General features: G+C 43.1%; 2 protein-coding genes across 4 annotated transcripts in view; one reads left to right on the top strand and one right to left on the bottom strand.

Annotated features, from left to right (window-relative positions):
• CPS1 (carbamoyl-phosphate synthase 1) overlaps positions 1–25,338 on the bottom strand; it is a 330,044-nt gene that overhangs the window by 294,141 nt on the left and 10,565 nt on the right. The window lies entirely within an intron of this gene.
• On the top strand, positions 5,981–24,018 carry MYL1 (myosin light chain 1). Of its 3 annotated transcripts, XM_027678004.1 has the most exons (8): positions 15,475–15,594; positions 16,347–16,371; positions 16,619–16,646; positions 19,790–19,933; positions 21,579–21,752; positions 22,274–22,351; positions 22,839–22,891; positions 23,692–24,018. In XM_027678004.1, the coding sequence occupies exons 2-7, from the start codon at positions 16,360–16,362 to the stop codon at positions 22,865–22,867; spliced, it is 465 nt and encodes a 154-aa protein (XP_027533805.1). In that variant the 5' UTR covers positions 15,475–15,594; positions 16,347–16,359; the 3' UTR covers positions 22,868–22,891; positions 23,692–24,018. The 3 variants fall into 3 exon arrangements, with proteins under 3 accessions (XP_027533804.1, XP_027533805.1, XP_027533806.1); XM_027678003.1 differs by lacking the exons at positions 15,475–15,594; positions 16,347–16,371 and adding an exon at positions 5,981–6,268; XM_027678005.1 differs by lacking the exon at positions 16,619–16,646 and having other exon boundaries at positions 15,476–15,594.

The raw sequence follows: 25,338 nt of genomic DNA, 5'->3' as shown, positions 1-25,338 counted from the left end.
CAATGAAACCTTCCAGACAATGCAGGTATGTGGGGACTCCAGGCCATATACTGAACTCTCCTTCAATGCCCTTTCCAAGCCTGAAGTCACTCCATCTCCTAGTAGATTAAAATGGGACCTAAGAAAGACACAACTCATTTTAAATGGGCAGTAATTTAACCCCTCTGCTGCATGTTCCAGGGAAAAGAGAGGAAGGGGAAGGCAGGGAATCTGCAGCTCACAGACAGGTTGTGGAGCCCTGAAGACGCAGGAACCCCAATTGCCCAGAGCAGCACCAAGGGAGATTGTATCCTATTCAGTGTGAGAGAGCACACAGAGTTTAACATCTTATCCAGTACCTAAGATTATGTTTAAAACTCCATAGTACCCCTTCAGGCCCACCAGCTAATGCTTTCCTTGGTACAGTCCTGCCTGGTGGGATTGGACACACACAGTCTGCCTCCACTGCAACCCTGCTTATGCATATTTTTGTCACATTTAGCCAAGCACTTGCATTTCAGAGCCTGGTTGCTCAGTGATCTATAAACGGGTGCTCATGCCAAGGAACCTGAGGTGCCAAGAGAATGACTGAAAGCTTTACAGTACGGTGGAAAGCAAACTGCAAAGAGCACTTGGGTGACACTTTCTTCCTGGGGGAATGATGGTATGGGGAGGGTAAGCTGCCTGAACGTGAGCTGAAGGCAGCCCCCAAGTCATCCAGCAAGACTGAGAAGCAGGCACACCTCGAGGAAGCTGCTCCCCCTGCAGTCAGCCCTTCTGGGGCAAGGCTGGGGGTGGCAGAGATGCACGTAGAGGAATGTCTGGTATGTGCCACTGCCAGTTGCTGGGGGACACTGACATCATCTGGGACAAAATTAGAAAACCTTGAGCAGGAGGGCAACGTGGCACAAGTGCTAAGTCAGCCACAGGCTATATGTGGCACACCAGTTGGTGCCTTCTTTCCCCTTCTTTAGAGACTCATTCCTCTTGCCTGCTCCTTCAGCAAGGTTTGACTTCAGCCTACACTGCCCTGTGACTGCTTTGTGCCCCTGGCTACGTTCAGGCTAGCAACGCCTTATACAGCACTTGAAGGAGCCAAGAGGCAAATCCTCCCTCCAAAACACACCCATGTCCTCCGCTGGACCAACAGAGCCCTTCATTTGTGCACGTAATCCAACCTTTGTGCCATTATATAAAGCTATCCCCAGTGTTCATCCCTATTTCCTATCACCTGCAAATCCCTGTCTGTCTGCTGGTGACAACCCTGCACAGACACCTCTCATGCTGTGCCCTGCTCCTAAACCACCTTCCTGAGGACAGGGCACCCTCCTCAAACCAAGACCCCCAAAACATGTTGACCTGGCTGTTTATTGGGCTTGACTCTCTTCTACATGAGTTTCTACAGCTTATCAGGGCATCCTGCAGCTGCATCTTGGATAGCAAATGGCTTTGCTTTTTGTTGAAAGTGCTTCCATGTTGAGTACTGAAAAAGCCAAATCATTAGCACATTAATTAGGCACCCTGTTGCAGACAGCATTACAGCTGAAGCTGAGATCTTGAAAGTTTGCTGGCAGTGGATCCTGGGCTTCTCACTTAAAGCCTGCAGTGAAACGTGCAAGAATCAAACTGGACCAGCAATTCCTCTCTCTTTTATGGCCAAAATTACATGTTTAAGAAGGATCTCTGCAGCATCTTGGTGTGGAAAAATGCACCCAGTCTCTATCAGTTCAAGAACTGCTGAAGCACAGGAAAATGTATTACATATTCTTTCCAAATCTGTTATGAATTATAGTAACTCATATATTCTTGATAACTGCCTAAATTCCCAGTTCCTTCCTGGATCCTATTAGGTTTTTGGCCTCAAATAGTCCTCCAGCAACAAGGTGTACAATTTAACTGGTGTTGGAAAAAACATTGTTTCCATGTATCAGTTTTAAATTTCACTGAACCTCCCTTGTTTGCATTCAAAACACTTCTCTGTGAATGTCCCTGCACTTCTTGTAACTTTGGATAACAGGAGCACTTCCTACTCATGGGCTGAATCAAGTAGGTGGTTGTTTCAGACCACTGCAATCTTTCTCAGAGATCACTGCTTGCCAAATGGTACATGTACACTTGCAATTTTTCCTGCTGACATTGTAGCCACCCAATCTTCAGAAAAGGAACACAGCAAATATTTAACAGCAGCAGGTGTCAGATAGGAGTTGATCACAGTAAAGAGAAAACACACTGGACAGCTGAAATGATAGCAGATAAGTGTGCATGGGTCACATTTCTCCTAAATGCTCCAAGAAGAGATTGGAATATGCTGATTATACTTAGGTGTTTGTAAACAGTCTCTATTCTCACATCTTGCCTGAAAGCAAACTCCCACCAGAGCCTTTTGAGTGATCAGGATTTCCCCTGGTGCTTGATCTGGCATCCTGCCATGAACTCACTGACAATTTCAAAAAACAAATGGAAAGTTAATTGCATTTTCAGGCATTTTAGACAGCAAAAGGCAAAAGTCTCAAAGGGAGATCACTGTGAAACAGAGCAGAAGCAGCAGCGCTCACCCTTTAATCCAACAGCTCCAGGGCTTGCACAGTCCCCTGAAACACAGGACATCTTGTCTTCTACTTCACTGCATGGATTTAAACAATCACCTCCCTTCTCCTGGAGAGAGGCCTGGCTCCCTGGGCTACAGGAAACCCGAGACAGATCCCTCCTTTTAAAACTGGACCAGAAAGGCAGAGAACTTCAGAGCAAACACACAGGGAGTGCAGCCCAGCACAGAACTCCCACTTCCCCCCACTGGAAGCATCAGAATGAATCAATGCCAATGCTCTGGATGGAAAACACACTTCTTTTATGTTAATTCACCTAAATCCAGCCCAAATGCATAGAAGTTTTGCATTGGCCAGAACCACATCCTCATCAATTAAACTGGTAAAAACCAGGCAAGCCCCAAGCAAGCTGCCCCCTGTGTCAGTGAAGAGCAAGGCTAATATGGCATGGCTTCCAACCAACACCTTTCTCACTACTGAATTCGCTGGGGCCTTGGGAATTCCGAAGCTACATCACTGTTCATTACGCCTCCCCTAAATATGGATTCTCCTGCAGGAGAAGAGCATCTATGCACTGCCCAGGAGCTGTGCACCCAACAAGGCAGATGCTAGTGAATTCTCATCCCCAGCTGCTGCTGCTTTCCCTTAGAAGTGGATCTTGGCAAGTCCCAGAAAGCACGAGGGAGAGCCTGGGGTTTGTTCTAGTATTCCTGCTTGCATGAAGTGGCTGCTAAAAGTGGAAGAGGAGCTTTCCTGCTGCAGTCCCTGGAATGAGCTCTGCAGCCCAGAGCGAGATGATACAGCACCACCAGAGACCTGCAGACAGCAGCTCCCATGCAAGATCATAAAATCATAGAATACCCTGAGTAGGAAGGGACCCACAAGGATCAATCACTGAGTCCAACTCATGGCCTTGCACAGGACAGCCCCAGGAATCCCACCACGTGCATGAAAGTGTTGTCCGAGCACTTCTTGAACTCCGTTACGCTTGGTGCTGTGACCACTTCCCCGGGGAGCCTGTTCCAGTGCCTGATCACCCTCTGGGTGAAGAAACTTTTCCTAATAGTTCCAACCTAAACCTTCTGACACAGCTTCATGCCACAGGGATGCATCTCTACATCACCTGGAACAACTTTGATCCCTATGGACAGATGTGATGTGCTCCCAGAGATGCCTTGGGACACATCCAAACTTACCAGGCAGATAAATCCATGGTGTTCTGTCCCAAGACCAGAAAACTGACTGGGTCCAAATCCTTAATCCAGCAATTGAAATAAGGACCTACCATCCTCCTCCTCCTCTGCACCTGTTTTATCTTCTCATCTGATCAATATACAATTATTTTGGGTCAGCAAATCACAAAGTCTCCTTTGCTGGCAGAATGAAGCACATCCAGACACATCTACATTCTTAGACAGGCCACATTATGCAGAGACAGCACAAAGTTCATCCTTCATTTCAGAAAGCTTGTCCTCATCTTAAAAATACATTTCATGGCAGCTTTCAGGCTTATTTCAGTGGAAATCTCAGGTGACCAGAGGAATTATTAGACCACCATTGGTTCTTTCTTGCAATTAGTGTTCTCACAGGTGTAGTGATGTATAAAAATTGTTTTAGACTATTTCTACCCAAGTTACACCTCCAGGATCCATTCACTGGATTTCACTGAAGTTTGGTTTGTGCAATGTGAAACATCAGCATCACTGGACATACCCAGATCAGGCCCCTCAGGAATGACACCCTACAGGCTCCTGCTGACCTGCAGCAGTGCAGGAGAGTCCATGCTACCACCTTCCCAAAAACAGACTAGCAGAGCAGGGATCCCTCCATAAAGCACCTTGGAGGCACCCAGCAGAGCTCATACATCATAGGTTTTGGCCTACAGGCAGAGAAATAGGAAATTAAATCTCTCCTGGTCTGTGTTCCCTAAAGCAGAAACTGAGCCAAGGCTTCAAATTATATCCATCAGTGTAGATCTATTGATTCAAAAGGGATGACTCAACTTCCAAGAAGTCTCTTGCTCAAGGTCATGGGCTGTAGCAAAGAAGAGCTCTGAGCATAGGTTTTCTTACATTAAAATGCACCTTTAGCCACTCTCCATCCCTTTTTTGGGTGTGCATTTTTTTTTGTAAGTTTGCTTTCCTTAAAATACATTAAATTAAAATGGAAGTCCTTGGCTGTCCTGCCAGACTTTGGATGCATAAGTGTCTGTCCAGGCCTTCAGGCTTTTAATTTCTAATTACAAAACACTCCACAGGATAGCTCATGAGACAGAAATAAGGGCCCCATCAAAAGTCTTACACTTACTAGCACAGAACTTGAGGAGTCTGGAGAGTAAATGGGAGAGGGATTGCTGGAGAAGGAAGGAACAGGGAGAACTCCTGGATTTTTCTGCAGAAAATCTCAGTCTTGCACACCCAAGGGAACCATCAGGTTTTGAAAGAGTTAAGAGCTGTTTTGCTGTGCTGGAAAAAGTCTACTGAAAACAGAAAGGCCATCTTATTCTGGAAGCTGTGTCTCCTGGGGAGCATGGAGAGCAGGGAGGTCCATCAGGAGACTGAGGAAAGATAGACAAGGGACACAGGATGGGCAGGCAAACAAAGTGAAAACAGATCACAAATGCCTCCTTGGCTCAATGGCCAGTTTCCATTAATAAATACATTACAAAAGGAAACCTTTCATGTGGGAAGACAAAATCCAGCTGATCTCCATTCTAATAGGGCACAACTTATCCCTAGGAAAAGAAAAAAAAAATCAAAGAAAAAGATTAAAGGAAGCAATTTTCAAATTTAAACACAGTCTTACCATGATGGAAAGGAATAATAAAAACTGCTGAAAGACTCTCAGGGTCATGTCAGGGAGAGATGCCTTGGCTGAAGGTACTGCAGTGTTTTCCATATTTGTCTGCTTTATTTTTAAACACCCAGAGCCTTTGCTTGATCAACACTTCCTTGAAAAAGAAGGAAGCAGAGGAGGAACGAGGGGCTGTAGGGAGAGATGCAAATTAGGTAGGAAAATAATGATCTTCCCAGCCATGAAAGTCAAAATTCCTCCTTGAAATCAAATCCTTCTGGAGTGCTATCCATGGCATGGGGGGAAAGGGGAGGGAAGAAAAGAAAGAAGATTTATTACTTAAGCAGAACTGAAATTCTGATGAGAAAAAGAACCGTTCAATCCATACACAAATGTCATCAGTAGATCTGAAACTGGGCTTTTGTATTTCCCTCTCTTTTGCATACATAAAAAAAAGACAGGGGAGATGGTTTGGGTTTTTTAAGAGGGAGAAAAAAGCCACCGAAGTTCCTTGATCTTATGAAGCCCTGAACTCTTATATTCCATTTATAGCTCGAGCTGGAATGACATCCCCCTTGATTATCAAGCTGTCCAATCCAGCTGCATGTGTCAGGACTCTGTGAGGCACTAAGTGAAATATATATATGCCCTTAGAGAGTTTAGCACATCGGGTCCACCTCTAGGGCACAGGCTGTAGCTCATTCTGACCACTGCTCCTTTCCCAGGATCACTTTTAAGGGGTTTTTTTTGCTTGTCTGGGGGTTTTTGGTTTGGTTTTTTTTTTTTAAGATTTTTTTTTAGAGCACCTTTACTTTCCAGTCTAAACACCAAAAATGGCACCTAAGAAGGATGTAAAGAAACCAGCGGCAGCGGCACCAGCGCCTGCGCCAGCACCGGCACCCGAGCCAGCCAAACCCAAAGAACCCGCCATCGACCTCAAGAGCATCAAGGTAAAAGGATGAGCGTGTGCTGACTGCAGACACAAAGCGCTCCCAAAGGGGAGAGTTCGCAGAGTCCTGGCTGAGGGACGCAGTGAAGTGTTGCGTGTGTTCGGTTCCGGTTTGGGGACTGCGGTGAAATGAATGAGTAACCTCAGCCGATGGATTTGCTGACCTGCCTGAGCTTTTAACTGGTTTAGTAGCTGTAGGGGTGCAAGGCATGGCGCATGATTTAACACAGGAGTGACGCCTGGGGATGTTAAAAGTATGTTGGAGTGTGGACCTCAGAACATTTTACCAAATCAGCAGTCTGACCTGTTTGGTGAAGCTACATTTTTCTTTTGAAAAACACCATAAAAAAACTTCCCCAAGCCTCCTAAAGTAGGTGCACAAGGACAGGAAAGGGGTTATTGAAACTTGAAATGCAATGTTTTCCCATAGCACTGTGCTAAAACCAAGCTTTATTTTACAGTTTATCCTCAAATTCCTTTCAAATTTTTGAACCACCTGTTGACACTTTGGTCATGTGCTTTGAGATCAGCATGACATATCTTTAAAAGAAGAAACAAAACAGATGAAAACAGAGGGATTTGGCACTTTCACATATTTTCTTTTCATTTGCATTGTACAACAAACACTGACAGAGACCATGAGCCAGAAAGACACGTATGGGAGCATTTCAAGTGATTTCCTCTCACCTTTACATTTGTTCACAATTTGCTGCAAGTTGAAAGCAACAAAGGGGAAGAGTCTTTTGGAGGTTTCCCTCTGATTGCACTGCCATTTGTTCATTGCATGTCAACCAACATTACTGACTGTTGCCTTGACCCTTCAAAGAAAACTCCTCCATTTGGGGAAATTCTTTACTTAGGAAAGAAGAGAGGGAGGTTAAGCAGTTAAAGAGAAGAAGAGACAGACTAGTTTCTCTGGGTAGGACTATAAATAGTCATTCTCCACCTACCTGACAAGCTGATTGGTCCCAGGACCAATTTGCTAAGTTCTACATAAGAAATCATGCCTATTATGGATAAAAGAAGGAGTACAAGGACTCCTAAGAGGACCTAATCATTTTCATCTCATGATGAATTATCTTTCAGATACCTTAATTCATATAATCCCACAATCATAACCAATTTAATGAAATTTCTTCAAGTTTACTATAATTTATCCAATCAGTAGTCAGTATTTTTCTGAAAGAGTATGTAGCTTCTCATAAAATTGAAGCTAAAGCCATTGGCAAAGCATAACAAGAACAAAAGCCATTAAAAAAAAAGGCATACTTTGAGTGATCATGGCATAGGGTACACGAAAAACCCACTGTTTTTCAGAATACTGCCTAAAAATTAGATTAGGCCTCACAACGCACTCATCTCCAGAAAATGGAGGGGTACACAAGCTAGATTTCCTGCTACATAATTTAATATGACTGGATAGCTTTATATGTCCAGCTCGTTAGGAGAAAATAGAATTTTTAACTACAGTGAACCTAGCTAATCTATCTTTACATAAATAGACTGAATAATATATTACCAGCTAAAAAATGGCACACTGCACTCTGAGGCATCTGCAGTTCACTCCTTTACCCAGACAGCTCTCTGTAATAGCAGGACATGTATACTGCTAGAACAGAGAGAACTCGACAGGTTTTGTCATATTCAGACTGATAAAAGAACTCTCCCTAAATTCTTTCCTTTGAAAGACAATATCAGACAAAGTATTTTCTTCTAGGGTCCCAGCCAACCACCCTGGGTTATGCCTTTTCACCCTTTGAGAGCTCATGCAGTGAAGGGAAACAAAGTCACGTGGAAAATGATCTGTCTGGGCAATTTGTGGCAGTCAGGAATCTTGTTTTCTGAGTCTTAGCCTAGCCCCTTAATTAATCCTGAATCCTTCCATTCAGCCACCAAAGTCTCAGCACAAGAAAAGGTGCGGCACTATTTCCAGCAAAACTTTGGAGCCAGAGAGTACTTAAAGCTGAGCTTTTGACTGGGACTCGGTGAACATTTCTAGGCCACATTGGATGGGGCTCTGAGCAACCTGGTCTAGTAGAAGGTGTCCCTGTCCATGGCAGAGGGTTGGAACTGGATGATCTTCAAGGTCCCTTCCAACACAAACCATTCTGTAATTCTATGATTCTGTGACCTGGAGCTCTTTGCACTGATTAAACCAGACACAGAGACAAAACCGCACTTTGAACCAGGGCATCAAGTGGGCTCCCCTGCACTCCTCAGGGAATTAGCAGCTATTCATGAGAGGTGACTGGGAATGCCAGAGTGCAGCATCATGATGATCTGGAGAGCCATACAGCAGGCTTTGTTAGCTTTTATATAGAGATATCCGAGCCCATTCTAAGTGTTATAGCTGGAGTGGGTAAGGGTAGAGCTGCCTAACAAGGGCTTACAGCAGCCAAATAAGCCACATTTAGCAGTGCACTCCATTTTAAGTTAGCATCAGAAATCGTAATAGTCCCCAAAACAAACAAGAAGGTGGTTTACAAACGAGTAGTGATTCTTTTGGTGGTACCTCTCAGCTCGGATGCTCTGCTTGGTCCATCTGGTTTTCTGACCCTTTTAGAGCGCATATTTTGAAACTCCAGATTTTTTTTTCCTTTCTCAAGAGGACTCAGGCTGGGTTCTTGCAAATACAGGCACCCCAAAATTGTCTGTCACTATCAGAAGTTGTGACAGACCATTCACTCTCTTCTGTTCTTTATCCCGCTCTTGAAATTAACCTAATTGGAGCAAATATTTGGTGATTTGCTAGTGCTAATAGCAGCTGGCATGAGATTTTCTGTTTTTGAGCACCATCTATTGACTGCAGAACTGAGTAACAGGAATACCTCACTGCTAAAGGCTCAAGTCTCTAAACTGAGCCCTTTCATAGCTCACCTTAGGTTGCAGTGCAACCACCACAGAAAGAGAGTCAAGCCAGGGAGGAAGACTTTGTTTTAAAAAAGAAACGTGAAAACCTCTTTCCCTCTTACTCAGGAAAAATCATAAAAACCTCAATCTGCTTTGCACAAGCCTTTCCAGTCCAAATTTATATTTCCAGTTTTCTTTATTACTAACATGGCCTGGGTTTGCATTAGGCACAGGAGTTAAATAATAACTGAGAAAAGAATAAGGTGATGGATGCAGCTGAGAGCTGCCACTGCAACCAACCATGATTAACAGCAAGTATGGCCCAGCACACTCCCTAAAAGTTATATGTTTTGTCACTCCCTTGTGTCACTCCCTCATATGTTTTGTCAACTTCCTTCTCTCACACAAGCCTGAGTGAGAAGAAATGCTGAGTTGATGAACAGCACTACTATGGGTCTATGTCTGCAACAACTTGATAAGACATTAATGATGTAGAGGTCTTATGCTTGGTTTTGCAACTGAGGCAGCGGGGAATGGATAAATTTCCTATTGCCCAAATCCATATAACTTGGTCCCTATCACCAACAGGAAAAGCATGTTGGTTTTTACTGAAAATCTATGGGCCTTTCCTAGCACACACAGCCAGCCCTTGGAGTGAGAGCAGGCTCACAGCATCAACTGCGACGTTTTGGGATCCATGGGCAGGAAATGGCGGGTGCAGTGCTTTACAGGCACCTGCTCTGTTCAGATTGTGACCTGAACGTGTAGCACCCTCATCTGGTGTCACACCTAACCCTTTACTTCAAGGATACACTTGAGTATCCTCCCTTAAGTAGAGACAGAGATTGGGTTCTTGCAAGTATCCATGGTGTAAATGAGGTTTATTTGGTACACAAGGCGTCCCACGCTGGTGTTTTCACGACTGAAATCCCAGGACACCAATTATGCCATGCCAAACTGCAGATAAGACACCTAAATGTTTAGAAAAAAAAATAACTAAAAGCTATCAACTAGTAAAGACTTGCTAAGGTCTTGTGTAACTGTGTGATGCATGATGAAGCCTTTTGCATGGAAGCAAGCCTGTGATTGCTTGTTTTTAAATACAGAGCTCTTAAGGCAGTAACTCCAAGTATTTCTCCAAGTATCCTTATTTCTTATTACATTCACTACTTCAGTAGGTCATCTCTGAACAGGCACTCTGTTGGACATAACCAGAGAGAGAGAAACTCAGTAAAATGCACTGACAGAAAGCTCCTGGGCTGGAGGGCGAGCAGGACTGCAAATGTCAGCTAAAGAGCTGTGAGAGCTGTTGTGCTGCAGACCAACTCCATGGAAAGCTGTGGAGGGAGAGCAGGAACGTGAACAGTAGCTTTGCTCATAGCGATAAGGGCTTTCTTAGGAACCAGGAGGTTTTCACTTGAAACTTTTGGCTGAGGCCTTTAGATTATGCCTGATCTAACTCCAGCTATGGCTGCAGAAAGATTCCCTAGGATGGATGTTCTTGTTGGACAAGGTCATTAGTCCCAGGTGCACTTACAGGTAGGATGGGGACAAGGACCAGTATGACTTTAGCCTTAAGAGATGTAAATGTGCCTGTCTGATGCCATCCTGACCAGCTTCCTGCTTCTGCTTTGATCCCCAAGACACAGCACCAGTCAGGATCTAGCCCAGAGCAGCCCAAACTCAACCCCTTGCTCCATCAACCTCACCACTGATGCCAGACCCATGTTGCTGACAATCACTGGATGGGCAGGGCATGGCACAAAGGTGCTCGATGACAGGCAACCTGGACAACAGACTCTTGCTGTACACCAAGACATCCCTTTGGGACACTGTTGGAAACAACAAACAGAAACCACCGCTTAGTTTTCTTTACAACTCTTCCAGAAGAACTTTGCCTCCTTTTTTCCTAAAGTGCTGCTAAGTAAGGAGTCCCTCAAAAGTAGAGACTGTCCATATATCTCAGCAGACACTTTTCCTTATGTCTGCTAACCTGAAGAGTTATTTGGGAAATAATGATTTTTTTTTTTTTTAACAAGATCCATTCTTAGTTATTCACAGCTTTGGCAGCTATAGATACCTTTGGAGAGTCTGGGAAACGGCAAGCATTTGTAGAAACAGTGGAATTTAAAGTGGAAATGAGTGTGTAACATTTTAACAGCTCACAGGGTAACTTCCAACTGTTAACAGTTGTGTGGCAGAGCCTTTCTCCCATCAAAACAACACCACAGTATTTCTAAAATACTGGTTTAAGCCCCCTTAGAACACAGAGAGATTGAAACAGATGGTAACAGAAAGATATTTGAGTTAATCTTACATAAGGCGAGAAGGTGACTAATTTAGCCAATGACAAGTAAAGAAAGAAGTTATCTGTAAGGAGATATGAAACAACCAACCAGGAAATTTGCCCTCACTTCACTGAGGTTTTATTACATCTTATACCCACTGCCAAAAAGTACTTTGAACTGGCTGGTTTACCACATAGCATTTAAATGTCAAGCAGCAATAGTTTAAATTACATTATTACTCTTAACACTGCCACTGGGAGGCATGTGAAAACAAGAAATCCCTCCAAAAGCAGGGCTCCAGAGCCTCACATCTTATGTATCCTCTTGATTATACACATTCAAGCCCAACTAAAAGCAATTAGAGAAGTGACACATTTACAAACGAGCACAACTGAACGCACTTCCCCCCATGAAGCTAATGAAATCTGTTCAAAAGGGTATGATTAACAGTGCAGGTAGAGCACATATCACACCCAGACATTTCAGAAGGGCACATTAATTAAATGGCAAGGCTCATCCAAAAGTTTTTGAGCAGCTGTAAATCAACTGTGAAGTTACAAGCTTTAAAAATAAACAAACTGGAAAGTTGCATAAAATGCTTAGGAAAAAATTCAAATTAATCTGCAATTTAGTCCATTAAACTCAGAGGTATTTTTGAACTATTATTCCAAACCTCCTGGTATCTCACGCATGAATCTTTCTCTCCTTTATTAGCAGTGATGATTGTTTTTTTTCTTTCTTCAGTTGTATTTCCAGGTAGCTCTGCTCTCAAAATGGACCTCACTTTTTCAAGAGTTGTTCTGCTTTCTAGCGTTTCTCCGCCTCATAAGCCATGAGGCCAGATCCATCAGACTGTTGATTTTTATTTAAATGAGAAGTAGCCTATCTGAAACCCGTGGCATTGATCATACACACTATGGAACTGGGGTGAGGGATGGGTGAAGGACAGCCTGCTTTTAAGAGGGGTTTGGAAGCTGTGTAACCCTGCACTCAGTGATGTCTGCTACAAAAGATGTTCAACTGTATTAATCAAGTAGCAGGCATTAATGGTGAGCAGATATCATATAAACTGCCAGAGGCACAATCCTAGCTTATCTTCATCCAAAAATAAAAAAATCCCCTCTAGTCCTGCATAGAGAGCTAAATATACAATGAGTATCCTAAGGGACCCTTCAGTTTTCTCCTCTCTGATTTTCCAAGGCATCTGATATGTTCTTAACTCTCTTCTACAGAGACAGTACCTTGAAATAGCTGTTGACTCCCTAATAAACTCCTAAAATGATTCACTTCTCTGTAACTTATCCAGAAGGTAACAAGCAGATTGAGCAGCTGAATGCTTTAACTCCCAGCAGCATGCTTTCTCAGGGCTTTTCTTCCTGTCCAGACCTTCCCACATTTACAGTGAGGACAAGGCAGCTGTCACTCAGCACAGCTCAATCCCACACTCAGTACAACTCAATCCCAGTGCCCACCAGCCTAAAGAGGCAAGCAGAGCACCACGCTGCAAAGGTTGGGGCCCTAAAGCCCATGAACCAGCGATTTGTGGGAAATCAGCAGCTTTGTTAATACTTTGGAAACGAAGATTTGTGTGGATTGGGTCTCTGTTTAGTTGGTGATAAAGGCTTGCATAAAACCCTATTCACCCTGTCCTATAACTGGGACCTGGTCAAAATATCTAGCATCAGAATTCCTAAAAGGTGATCACATGTGGGGAAAAGCCTTAATCTTAAAAAAACCACAAAGCAAACTCAAACGACACCACTTTTTTCCTTGGCACAGGTAACCTTTTGGATAATAACTTTGCCCATCAATAAGGGATAAGTGAAGTTAGATAAATCCAAGTCCATTTGGTCTTTCCCATGTGTTGCAGTTTCTTCCATCTTTCATGATTTTGTAGGGGGGAAGGTGGGAAGGGAGCATTCATTTTCTCTTAAATCAATCTCCCTGAAACTTCAAAATCTTCCCTAAAGCCTTGAGCCTCAGAGTGTCCTCTGACAATGCAGAGAACACTGTCAGGATCAGAACAAAGAGCAGATCACTGCAAAATATTTCCATCTTTTGAAGTTTCTGAAAGCTCCTTACAGAATCAGAAATCTTACCTTTAATTTCATTTAAAGACTATTTGAAATATTTTCCATCCAGGCCATTGGTAGGTGCCCTTACTTAAAGCAAGTACACTTTAACCCCCCAACAGACCTACTGGTTTAGAGCAGGGCAATTCTTAATTCAAGGGAATGCAACATACCCATACCAGAATATTCTTCCTCACTAAAACTGTCTAGTAAGATTTTATTCAAGGATCGGTATTGAAGTGAAGAGCTGGTGTGGTGCACTAGTATTTCCTCATCAAAACTCTAAGCCAAAGTCTCACATGGTCAAAAGATAATCAGCTTATATGTAGACCTTCTCAATTTATAGCTATTTCATAGCCCATTCAAGCCAAATGACTAAACCAGGTATCAGTTTTCTATGCCCAAGGCAAACACGCTCCAATTATTTTTTGCTTGGCATCTTTTGGGATGAGCTTTGTTGTAGCCAAAACTTATCTGTTCAAGAAAATTAATCTAAGTTTTCCTTTATAAAACAAATATATGTTCTGTTTTCAGAGGAACACTTCTCAGTTGCCAGCCTCAAGAGGCTGAGGGCAGAAGGAAAATTCCACAAAAGGCAACACACGGCATTGACCCAGGCAACATTTCAGCTCTGCCAAACTCTTTTGAAAGGTCCTCTATTAATGCATTGGGACTGATGGCCAAGATCTGTATTAGCTTTCTCACTGCCCAAGTTCCAGTCCCAGCCTGTGTTAATCAGGTGCTCTGAGCTGTGCTAAACCTATGTTAGCTAATTCAGGCAAAAGCCTCAACCCTCTTTCACCGCAGTCACACCTGATCCTTTCTGCGCTTAGTCATGAACACATCCCTGTTCTCACAGGGCTAATAGCAAAAAAACCCCAACCAACCAACTAACCAACCTAAAAAAAAAAAACCACCACCAAAAACTAAACAAAAGCAAAGGTTTGGCACTGGAGCTTTTTCATACTCAGGATATTTTCCAGATATTTCTCAAAAAATGCAAGTAATCTGTTTGAAGAGAGCATTTTTGAGCCAAAAGGGCAAGCTTAGAAAATCTTTGCAGTTGTATCTTTTGTTTCTTAAAATAGGAGATTAGTGTCTCAAATCCAACCAAATACTTTGACCTATTTTGATTGTTCAGTTATAAAAAACCAGCAAAGTTAAGTCTGCTTGGATTTGATTCTTTCTTTCAGCATCCTCAATATACTGAAAATAGGCGTTCACAAAGGTTATGCTTCTCTTCAGGGTAACTAAGAGAGCTACAGGAGAAAGTTTTCCTCACTAATCACATCTTTTCAGTAGAAAACCAGCAGCAGTGACTTCTCAACAGAGGCAATCAACAGAGATTAAAGAGGAGATTTGAGTTCACAACAGAGATCTGTTATTGCCACACAACCATTCCCATTCTGGCTCCATGACGGTCTTGACCCAGCTGAGGCAACAGAGAAAGACAGAAGCTTAGAGCAAAGTTCTCCAATCCCATTACAACATCTCATCCATTTGGAGATTCGGCCTGGGCTTGGGGGATGCTACATGGTGGGATAGGTCTTTGCTACTGAAGAAGTTGAGCCTCTGTCTCCTGCAACCTACTTCAAAAATTCCCACTTGTGGGTCCACCATAAGCTGCAAACCTGAAAGAGCAAGTACACCTTACCCACCATGAACAGTCATCCTTCCAGTTCACAAAACCTTTTGGGGGCCTTAGCTCCTGTCACTGCTGACTGACTCTACAGCTCACTGGAGAAGTAGGATCCTTCCCTATAAGGAAGTCTTGGTAGGTCTGGACAAGGAATATCTCCTCTTGATGGTACAGACCCAGAAAGTGCTGACATGAATCAAAATTACTGCTTGTCACTCCCCGCCCCTCTCCAGGCTCCTAAAAATAGCCATCATAAGATGTCGATCAAGACATAGAGCCTCCTGTCACTTTGCCCTAAGAAAGCTAAAGAACTCGCCAAGGGGAGGGACATCTTCCTTCTGACACCTAATCCCGGCAATGCCGTCAGCACCACCAGATAAATAACGGGAAGAAAGGCCAGGAAAGCAGGACCACTCTCAAGACCTCTCAGCTAATCCCTCCTGCCTGTCTGCTGCTCTGCTTTTCCAACTCAACCATGGTGGGTGCACTGGAAAGCTAATGGTTAGCAGTGAGCCAGTGGATTTTATAGAAGTAAATTGGGCTTCTGGCTCAAGTTAGTTCTGGGGAGGGGCGGGGGAGGACAGTCCAGAAGACAGTTCAGGTTTGCTTGGTTTTCCTCCTGAAACCTAAAGGATTATGCAAGGTTTTCCAGTTAGCCTCAAGTTCCTGACATGCAATGGTAGACGTGCAGCTCCCGCAGCTTCCAACAGCACGGTTACAATTTGCTAAGTAAGCTTTTTGTTAAATCAGATGGAACATGCTAAAGTGGCAAAGGAAAATAGTAACATTTATATAAGAAAATATCATAGTGTAGTAGTTTATGAAACAACGTACTGTCAAAATCTAATCTGAAACACAGACTTCAAGGGATTGGTTTAATTTCTATGTTAATGTAAAAAAGCTGCTTGTTGAGCAATATTACTTCAAATTGTGTAAATAAAGCAGGTCTGTGCTACAAAAGTAAATTACCTGACGGTACATTAATTACTTTAGTTAAGAGACTTTAGAATTTGTTGCTTATAGCCACAATTCTGGCTTTCCCTGGGATACAGATTTTAATGGAATCTTTAACAATAGACCTGCTGATGCATTTTTACAAGGGAAGTTGCTAATTTAGGTCGCTATGGCCTAATTACTATGGCCTAGTACTTTGTGCTATTTGCTTTCTCTCAGTGCATTTTCAGCGGTACTAGTTCTCTTTTTTCTCTCTCTTTTTCTTCCCAACTCCAGTCCTTCTCTGCTGATGAAATTAATGGTAAGTGAAATCAAAGTTAAACTTTAACAGGGCAGGAGGGGGAACATAATGGCTACCAAATGCTAAATATTCACTAGCCTTAACAGCTCTTTTGCTAAATGCATTACTTCTGCACATCTGACAGACCACACTTTTGCTGTTTTGGAAGACGTCTCATGGACTGAGCTGGATGCTTTAGAAAACAAACAGGTTCTCCCCAGCCCCCCCTTTCCTAAGCTATTTTTTGTGATTGATTTCCTTCCAACAGATCGAGTTCTCCAAGGAGCAACAGGATGGTAAGTTACAAGAGAGCTGATGTGTTTTAAGTGTATGTGGGTTCAGAGAGGAGCTACAGGCTCCGAAATTAACCTTTATGAAACGATGAGCTCGGACTTCAGCTGGTACAAATCATCACACTCTTGACTTCAGAGCAGCAGTGCTGACTTACACTGAACAAGAATCTGACCATAGATTTACATGTAATCTATCTGGATGCTTACATGCTGCCAAGCTGAGAAGTTTATTCCTTGGTACGAAGAGAAAATACACTGGCTTTGCCTACTGAACACTTTGCTGTTGTGCTCCTGTTCTGGCTCTTCATAGGGATGCTGAAAACAAGTCTTGTATTTGAAAGTCACAGGGGAAATAGGTAGATGAAGGACAACAGGAGGGGAGTGGACTTAGCGGCAGTGACTTTGCAATCTTGCATGACCAGAAGATGCAAGAAGTCTACATGTCACTTGGGCCAGAAGATATTGTGGAAGGGGGGTAACAAAGGCTGCATTCATGAAGCATGGAAATAGTCAGCAAATAAGTGACTTGTATAAACTTGCTTATAAACACAGTAGTCTGGACATGCTGCAATTCTTGAGCATCTTGCTGTATCATCTAATTCGCAAACAACAAACAACTTCCAAACTTTTTCTTTCGATCTTCTAGAAAGAGCCAATTAAAAACCTCCATTGAAGCTCTGGAAATGTAAGCTAGAGTGTTTTAAATATGCTAAGAGATGCATTTGAGCTACATTAAATAATGTTTAATGTAAACATGCCAAGAATTCAGTAGCACATACAGTAGACTGTACAAAGTACTTAGAAAGAAAGATACAAGGACTTCCTAGAAATTCAGAGGGGGTGGGATAGCTAGAAACAGGTCTTGAGAGAGCCCTAAACTTCCTGAACATGAGCCTACTCTAGGTTACACCATCAAAGCAATAGGGAAAGGTATAGTGCAGCAAGTGAGACTGGAAACATTTCTCTTCCTGCAGTCCAAACACTTCTGGTCACAACAACAACAACAGCAACAAAAACAACCATTCAGCCTCTTCTACACTTTCTAATTCTGAAACTTTTACAAAAGGATTGGGAGGGCTTATGGAAAAATGCCATCAATTCAAAGCTGCTGGCATGTATAACAAAGCAAAATAGTTCTTTCAGCTTCCCCACATATTTCAGATCATCCAGCTGCTGTAATGTTGCAATGACTGAACCAAGCAGTAGAGCAATTAGAACCTACTTGAGAGAGGGAGAATTTCCCAGGAACAGAGGTGGCCCACCCCCAATAACTATTTCCATCCACACAGGCTGATGCACCAGCAACTGGGTAGTACCATCCTCAGAGAAGGACTTTAAACATGTTTATTCCAGCACAGATAGAACCTAAGACTAGCTATTAAAAAAAAAAAAATAAAAAGAAAAATGCCACAGTGAGGATATATTGCAGTGAAATGCATACCTGAGAGACAAAATTAAATCAGGCCTTTTCTCCAACCTGGGGAGCAGTGTTCAGAACACAGTGAACATAAAACTTCACGGGACTTACAAAATGGAGGAACTCTCCTGACAGCTTTGCTAATAGCACACTGACTTTGTTTTATATTTCACTCTGACTAAATGTCACTGATGCAGTAGATGAAAGATCAGATCATACGGTATAAATCACTACAACTCTATTGATCTTAGCTGCTAGAGCAGGAGCTGATATCAGGTTGGTATATTGTAAGGGGAAACTCTACACAGGTCCAAAGGCCTTGATTTCATACCCTGCAATAAGAGCTGTAAGGAGAGAGGGTGAGCAGTGAAAGATGACAGTTTCTCACATCAGACAGTAAAAGGATCAGTTTCAGATGTATTAGATTACAGACTATGAGGCTGACACTGTGTACCAGCACTGTTACTGGGTGCCAGCAACTCCTCCACTAAGGCAGTACATGGAAGACTAAAGCAAAATCAAATACCTCCAAATCACGTCCCCAGCACAAGACAAACCAAGGCATGATCTGAAATGGGGTTTATTACTCCCAAATCTGCCCCAAGACACCAAGAACATTCCACAAGCTGTGAAACACAAAGCCTGTCTAGCTGCTGGATGTGCATCACAGCCAAGGGAAAGACATTTTACTTGGTTTGCTTGGAGCTAACCCACGGCATCGTCAGATGCTGCAGGGCAGAAGAGATCAACAGCACAGTCCAAGATGCTCTTGGCACATGAGGTTCTAAGATGGCTTTTTAGATAGACAGTTGACCTTCATCCCCTCCTCTTTTTTCAAAGCCATAGTTCTTCAGTTATTGCAAAACACACTCTAAAAAACCCTGAAAAATATGGCAAGATGATTGATATGGAACTTCCCAACAGAAGATGAAGGCCTGCAATGTTATGGAGGCAACCAACTGTACTGATTTTTGTAGGAGAAGTGCCTGTATCCCAAAGCCTTGTGCAACAGCAAGGGGAAATAAGTGAACATCAATCACTTGGCAGCACTGAAAGAAGCAAAGTGTACACATTGGAAATGCACAGAATAAGGCACCACACAAGTGCTACCACTGGAAAAGCTGGATATTCGTCCATCTGTAAGAAGCAGACACAGATCACAAAAAGCAGAGATAAGAGGGAACAAATATGGGTAGAAATCTCTACTTTTAAGAAAAAACAACAGTACAAGCATTTGAAATCCACCTTCAAGTTTGCCATTAGCACTATGCAGTTGAGAGGCTGGGATTGCAGGTAGGATCACTGAAGCAGGCAGAGGTTTTGCCCTGCTAGGCACTTTCACGGGAGAGCCCCAGTCCTCTGGAGAGATAAGGTGGAGTGGATAACAACATTTTTACCTTCTGCTGCTTCATCACGTAAAGAAACCTGTTCTTGAATGAGAATGTTCATGGAGAGCTTATGTTTCCCTGTCCTTGAAATAACTACAGGGTCAATCACAAAACTATTGATGGATATTAGAGCCAGGAAAGCTATGAAAGATAGATATAAAAGTTTAAAAATAGTGAAACCAAAATGTCACAGGGGAGGAGTTTTTCTTGGGATTGTGGGCCAAAGATTCCCCTGGCTAGCTCCCCCGGAGTCAGTGGAACATTGCCAGGAGACAACAGGCTCACATCTTGGTCAGCAGGGAGCTGCCTGGCTCAATTTAACCATTACTCTTCCCTTGCAGACTTCAAGGAGGCCTTCCTCCTCTTTGACAGGACTGGTGATGCCAAGATCACCCTGAGCCAAGTTGGTGATATCATCCGGGCACTGGGGCAGAACCCTACAAATGCCGAGGTCAACAAAATCCTGGGAAACCCGAGCAAAGAGGGTAAGTGCCCTACAGTCTCTCATGGGCCCTTCTTGAGGTTGGGGAACTGCAACTGGCAACATCAATAGTCACAGCAGGAGGGAGAGGAGCTCTTGGTCTGATGGGCAGTGAGGGGGACTCCACAACAACAAGATATGGAATTTCTCCAGTTCCTTTGGAAGAGGACGATGCCGATGGGGAATACAGGATTAAAACCTTCTCTTTGGGACATGGAGAGGTCTCTGTAGGAGTCATTTTGGTGTCAGCTTGGTGTAGATGTAGCACACATTCATTGTTGCTCACAGTCCCACATTTGTGTCCCAGCCCCTGCTGGGGAGCTGTAAGTCCATTTCCAACAACTGATACTCAGATCTTCAGGTCCTTCCAGTGCAGGTTCTTCTGCATAAGCCTTGACATGCCCTGGGACTGGAAACCCACCTGTATATTTCTGCTGGCTGCACTAGTCTTCTCAAAGTTCCTACAAACCTGGACATGCTGAGGCATATGTTGGCTATTTATTATATTTATTATAGCAGCTATTTTCTATTTCCTTTTCTCCCCTTTTAGAGATAAAGAGAAATCGTGAATATTGTAGTCACCTCCTAACAAGGACCTAGAAACAGGAGATCCCCACTTTCAGTCATGCAGAGAGAACCATATTAAGATGGATTAAATTATATTCAAACCCCCAGGCCTGGTAAAGACATCTCTGAGGAACAATTCAGAAAGCATTAGCACTAGTAGGGAGTACCAAGGACTAACACAGCGGTGGGACCATACCAGGACTTAAGTGACTCCAGCAATAACTGACAGTGATCTTGATACAGCTGGGTAGTAAAACAGTTTCTGTAACAACTGTACATTGAGAAATCTCTGTCATGCTTCCATCTATTATGTTTCATTGCTGCCTAGATTAAAGCTGTGTTTTGCAAAGATGTGGGAGGGAAAAAAAAAAGAAAGAAGAGATCCTTTTATTGGGCAGCCTTGGTACAAACAACAACCAGTCAAAACCAACAATACTTGGGGAAGTCCTCACTGAGGTCTACAACTGCTGGCTCACGAGAGCAAAGAGGTTTGATGCACTAAGCTCGGGAGTCCTTAAACCTCCATAATGGATATGTCAATAGCAAATTTGGACATCCCCCCCCACTGTACTTTTCTATTTTTAATTCGTTTATCCTTTTGCTAATGGGGTCTGCCACCACATCAAAGAGACCCTGAAAAGGTCAGTAACATGTCAGCAACCCCAGGGGCTTGTCTAAGTCACCGCATCCCACACTGGTTACCTTTTCCCACTGCTGGGGCTCAAGATTTCTGTTTGACTATATTCTGTAGTCCTTTCACTCCCCAAATCCTTTCAAAGATCAACTCATACAGCAAATTTCATTTCTGTGAAAGAAAAATACAACATGCACACAAGCATATAAAGTTATGTAAGAAGAGGGCTGGAGCAGGGATGTGAAAAATCAGATCTGTGTGAAAACTAATTCCCAAGATAAGAGAGAATCCAGACTCCACAGCTGTAAAATTCTGAGGCAAAAATTAGAGTACAGGCTAGAAAAAGGTGCACACACGAGGGGGGAGGCTCTCCCACACTTCAGGGCAAATATCCCTAAAGAACATACATGGAGTGTCTAGCATGTAGCTACCGGTGCTTTCTTTCCAGAGATGAATGCCAAGAAGATTACTTTTGAAGAGTTCCTGCCCATGTTGCAAGCAGCTGCCAACAACAAGGAACAGGGCACCTTTGAAGACTTTGTTGAAGGTCTGCGTGTCTTCGACAAGGAGGGCAATGGCACAGTCATGGGGGCTGAGCTCCGTCACGTGCTGGCTACTCTGGGTAAGCGATTATCATCTCCGTGAGCTCTCCCAAAATTGTTGCTGTTTGAAGGCATATGAGAGGGAGAAAAGACAGTCCAACCAGTTTGGAGAGGTAGGAGGCTACCAAGCCAGACAAGACTCTGAGTTTCCTAACTGGTAACCCACTAAAAAAGCAAACAAAGCTTTGGGTTTTCTGCTGAAGACCAGAGGAAAGGGCTTGGTTTATGACTTCTACATTCAGGTGAGATATTAAGAGTGCCTGATATTTGATGAATAGAGAGAAGTCTGTACATCTCAGGGATCTAACACATATGGACAAAGGTAGATTTGCTGCATAATTTCTTTACTCTGTGGTAATAACTGGAATCCCTGTCTATATGCACATGCAGAACTTCTAAAGAAAGTTAAAATTAATAAAGCTCATGTCATGTGTAAGTCTTGTTTTTACTAACTCAGAAAACAAAGAAAGCCTTTGGAAAAGCTGTAGGGTTCAGCATCAGTTGTGTGTGGAGGAATTAACCAAGCTCTCTCCGCTCTCAGGTGAGAAGATGACAGAAGAGGAAGTAGATGAACTCATGAAAGGTCAGGAAGACTCAAATGGCTGCATCAACTATGAGGGTAGGTGCAAGAGTTCAACATCCTCCCATCTCACATCTCTCCTCTCTCTCACAGTTGCACTGCAGTTGGCTTTTAGCTTCTCAGGCAAATCAGACAAAGCTCCAGCCAAGCTGGGTCAAAAGGCTTCTGCATGCAAATGACCGTGGCAACACACTTATCCTGCAGTCACAGCTCCAGGAGCCTGGATTCAGCCACGGCAGAGGAGCTGCTTTGGCCAATGCCAGGTCTCCAGACTGACTTTCTGTAGAGCAACTGAAGTGATTGGAACCAATCCTATAGCTAATGTCTTAGCACACTTAAGCAAGAAGAGAGCTTGATTTGTACAACATTAAACACTTCGAGCCTTCTATCACACATTCGGGTCAAATCTGACCAGGAACCCATGTTCTTAATGCCATCAGCTCATAAACAGCTGTTATTTATAAAGGTATTTCACAAGGTAACATTTGCTGCTTCTTCTAACTAACATATCTGTATTTTTCCACAGCATTTGTAAAGCACATCCTGTCTGTCTAAGTGGAATTCTCCAGATACCAAAGGGTATGTTCTTCTCATCTCTACACTTGTGTGTTTGCTATGCTTAAAGGCTTCTATATACTCATGGCCAACACCAATGTGACACTGTTTCCTCAATGATACGAACAGAATAAAATGAGACTGTTGTCCAAGAGCAAAGAAAACAGGAGTGCAGATTCCTGGCTCTTGTTCACAGCCCTGTAACTCATTGAAAACTGTGTTTAGTGGATTTTTCAAACCTACACAAACTGTGAAAAGAAACCTCAGGCATAAATATTAACCTAGATGTCTGTTGCCATACAAAATTAGAATGTAAGCTATGCAAATTGACAGCCTGAGACATTTATCCTACAAGTACAACTAAGATTTTTTTTAAAAAAAATGAAATCAAAGTAACATCTAATAATTTGTAGATTTCTGTTAAGACATATCTTGAATACTGGTGTGAAATACTGAGAACAGCTCTGCAAACAAAATAGTCATGGGAAAAAGGGTATTGTAACAGTCATGATCAATAGCCAAATGAGGGCTTCAAAAGTAAAAAAAGAATAAAATTAAACCCCTACAACCTTTATATGCTGCTATTTTGTTCAAAATAAAAAAAAAAAAAAACAAAACAGCAGCTGCCTTTAAAGTACAATCAAACTATTGTGGGTCTGTAGGTTTATTTGAACTGTTAGTTATTCTATCCCAGGAAATACACATTCCCAACTCCTATATGAAACAAACACCTCCAAATAGAAACGAAGGGCTCAGTTTGTCATTTTGCAAATGTTTCTTCAGCCAACATTGACTTCAGATCCAATTCTCTCATTCCTTCCCAGAACAAGTCGCATTCAGAAAGACCAGATGGCACTTAAGATTTGCCCAATATTTTTGCTCAGTCTGTCCCCATCGACATGGAAATTACATAGAACTGGATGATGTGACTCCAACCCCACCACTTTTTACCAGCACAACCATGGATATCACCTCTGGGTCACTGCACTTTCATTTAAGAAATCTGAGCTTTCACCAAAGAGAACTAGATGGAATAAACTGCTACCATCCAGGATCCATCTGTCCCAACAAACTCTTTCCATGTTATTTGCAATGAAACAATGTAATTTCTTGGGAAAATAAAGCATCAATAAATCCCTGTGGTCACTTTGTGGCTATAAAGTCTTTTCTTTTCCCTCCAAAGCTGTTCAAACCCACCCAAAGCAGCACTCAGCATTTATTTTCTCTGTATATCTGAATTTCACAAAATAAAGTTTTATTAAAAAATAGAAATATAGACATCTCCAGGAGGTCACTCTACTGAATCTGGATGAAAAGTGTTTTCTTTGGGGACTGGGAGGAGGAGTAATTAGGGAACTACCACCTACATCAGCACTAAAAACATCTTGGGGAGAAGGAGATCTGGTAGCTGGTGTCAGAACAGCTCCTAAGGTGGCTCCTGCTGGCACACCAGACAGCACCCAAAACAGGGTAGCCCTGCTGTAGGGGACCTTGCAGAGCCACTCTTCCCAGCAAAATCTCCTCTGTACTGCTGCAACAGCGGGTCCACAGCACTACAAGGAAAGGATCCTACCTGCTGCCTGCATTTATAGCTTTATGGACAACTATAAAAAGCCATCAGAAGTATCAGCCAGCCTGAAAGGCTCCATAACTGGGAACAGGGGCAGGGCTGTGATAAGAATAGGACAACTACCCCTTCTGCAGTGACATTGGGAATAGCCATAACTCAGGGAAGTATTGTTACATCCCTGCCCTTAGATGTAGCTCCTCTCTCTTCCTTAAGCATTCCTGAAACTGCCCTAATCCCCATCTGGGTATCAGCTTGTTCTATTAAAACCCTACTTTGCCTTATTGAGCTGCTATGCACGAAATGACCATAATTCAAGAGCCAACAGGTGCAGCAGGGGCGGCTGGCACCAGAATAAACTGCAGCTGCTCCAACACCAGCTGCCTCTTTTCTGAGGCTTCCCAAAAAACCTCCCATTTAAACCCTCACCATGCTGGTAGACAGGGCCAAATGAACCTCTGAATTACACCCTGCACAGAGAATGCCAGCAGGTAGTTTACAAAGGGTTGTAGTTGCTACACGCACAGTGGAAAAAGCCCTGGATAGAAGGAATTAAAAAAGGAAGTTGTTGTTTAACTTCATTCTAAAAAGGCAACAAAAAAAAAGAGTGTGGGATACACAAGCAGACTCAGCCTGGAGGGCATTTCTGAAGGCACTGCTACACACCCTACCGTTCCTCAGCATACATGCTCCAGGGAGAAGCATGCTCTTTCCAAGAAACTGTGGATCTCAGTTGCTGGGAAAGCAAGCAAACAAAAACCTAAACAACATTTCACCATATATGCTGTCAGCCTCCTTTTCACTCTGCCCTGTCCACACTGCACTGACACGCGGTCACAGAATCAGCCTAGTTCAAGGTTGGACACAGCCCTAAAGGAAAGGCTGAATTTTCCATCATATTTTC

The sequence above is a fragment of the Neopelma chrysocephalum genome, unplaced genomic scaffold (genome assembly GCF_003984885.1).
Source record: "Neopelma chrysocephalum unplaced genomic scaffold, ASM398488v2 Primary Assembly neopelma1_44, whole genome shotgun sequence".
In the NCBI taxonomy this organism is placed as follows: domain Eukaryota; kingdom Metazoa; phylum Chordata; class Aves; order Passeriformes; family Pipridae; genus Neopelma; species Neopelma chrysocephalum.
The sequence above is the reverse complement of the archived record's forward strand: the minus strand, read 5'-3'. Positions and strand labels throughout refer to the sequence as shown.

Coding starts and splice junctions, on each gene's coding strand:
- MYL1 (XM_027678003.1), top strand. CDS start 6,152: ATGGCACCTAAGAAGGATGTAAAGAAACCAGCGGCAGCGGCACCAGCG. Junction 6,269..16,618: donor TCGACCTCAAGAGCATCAAG/GTAAAAGGATGA, acceptor TCCTTCCAACAG/ATCGAGTTCTCCAAGGAGCA. Junction 19,934..21,578: donor GGGAAACCCGAGCAAAGAGG/GTAAGTGCCCTA, acceptor CTTTCTTTCCAG/AGATGAATGCCAAGAAGATT.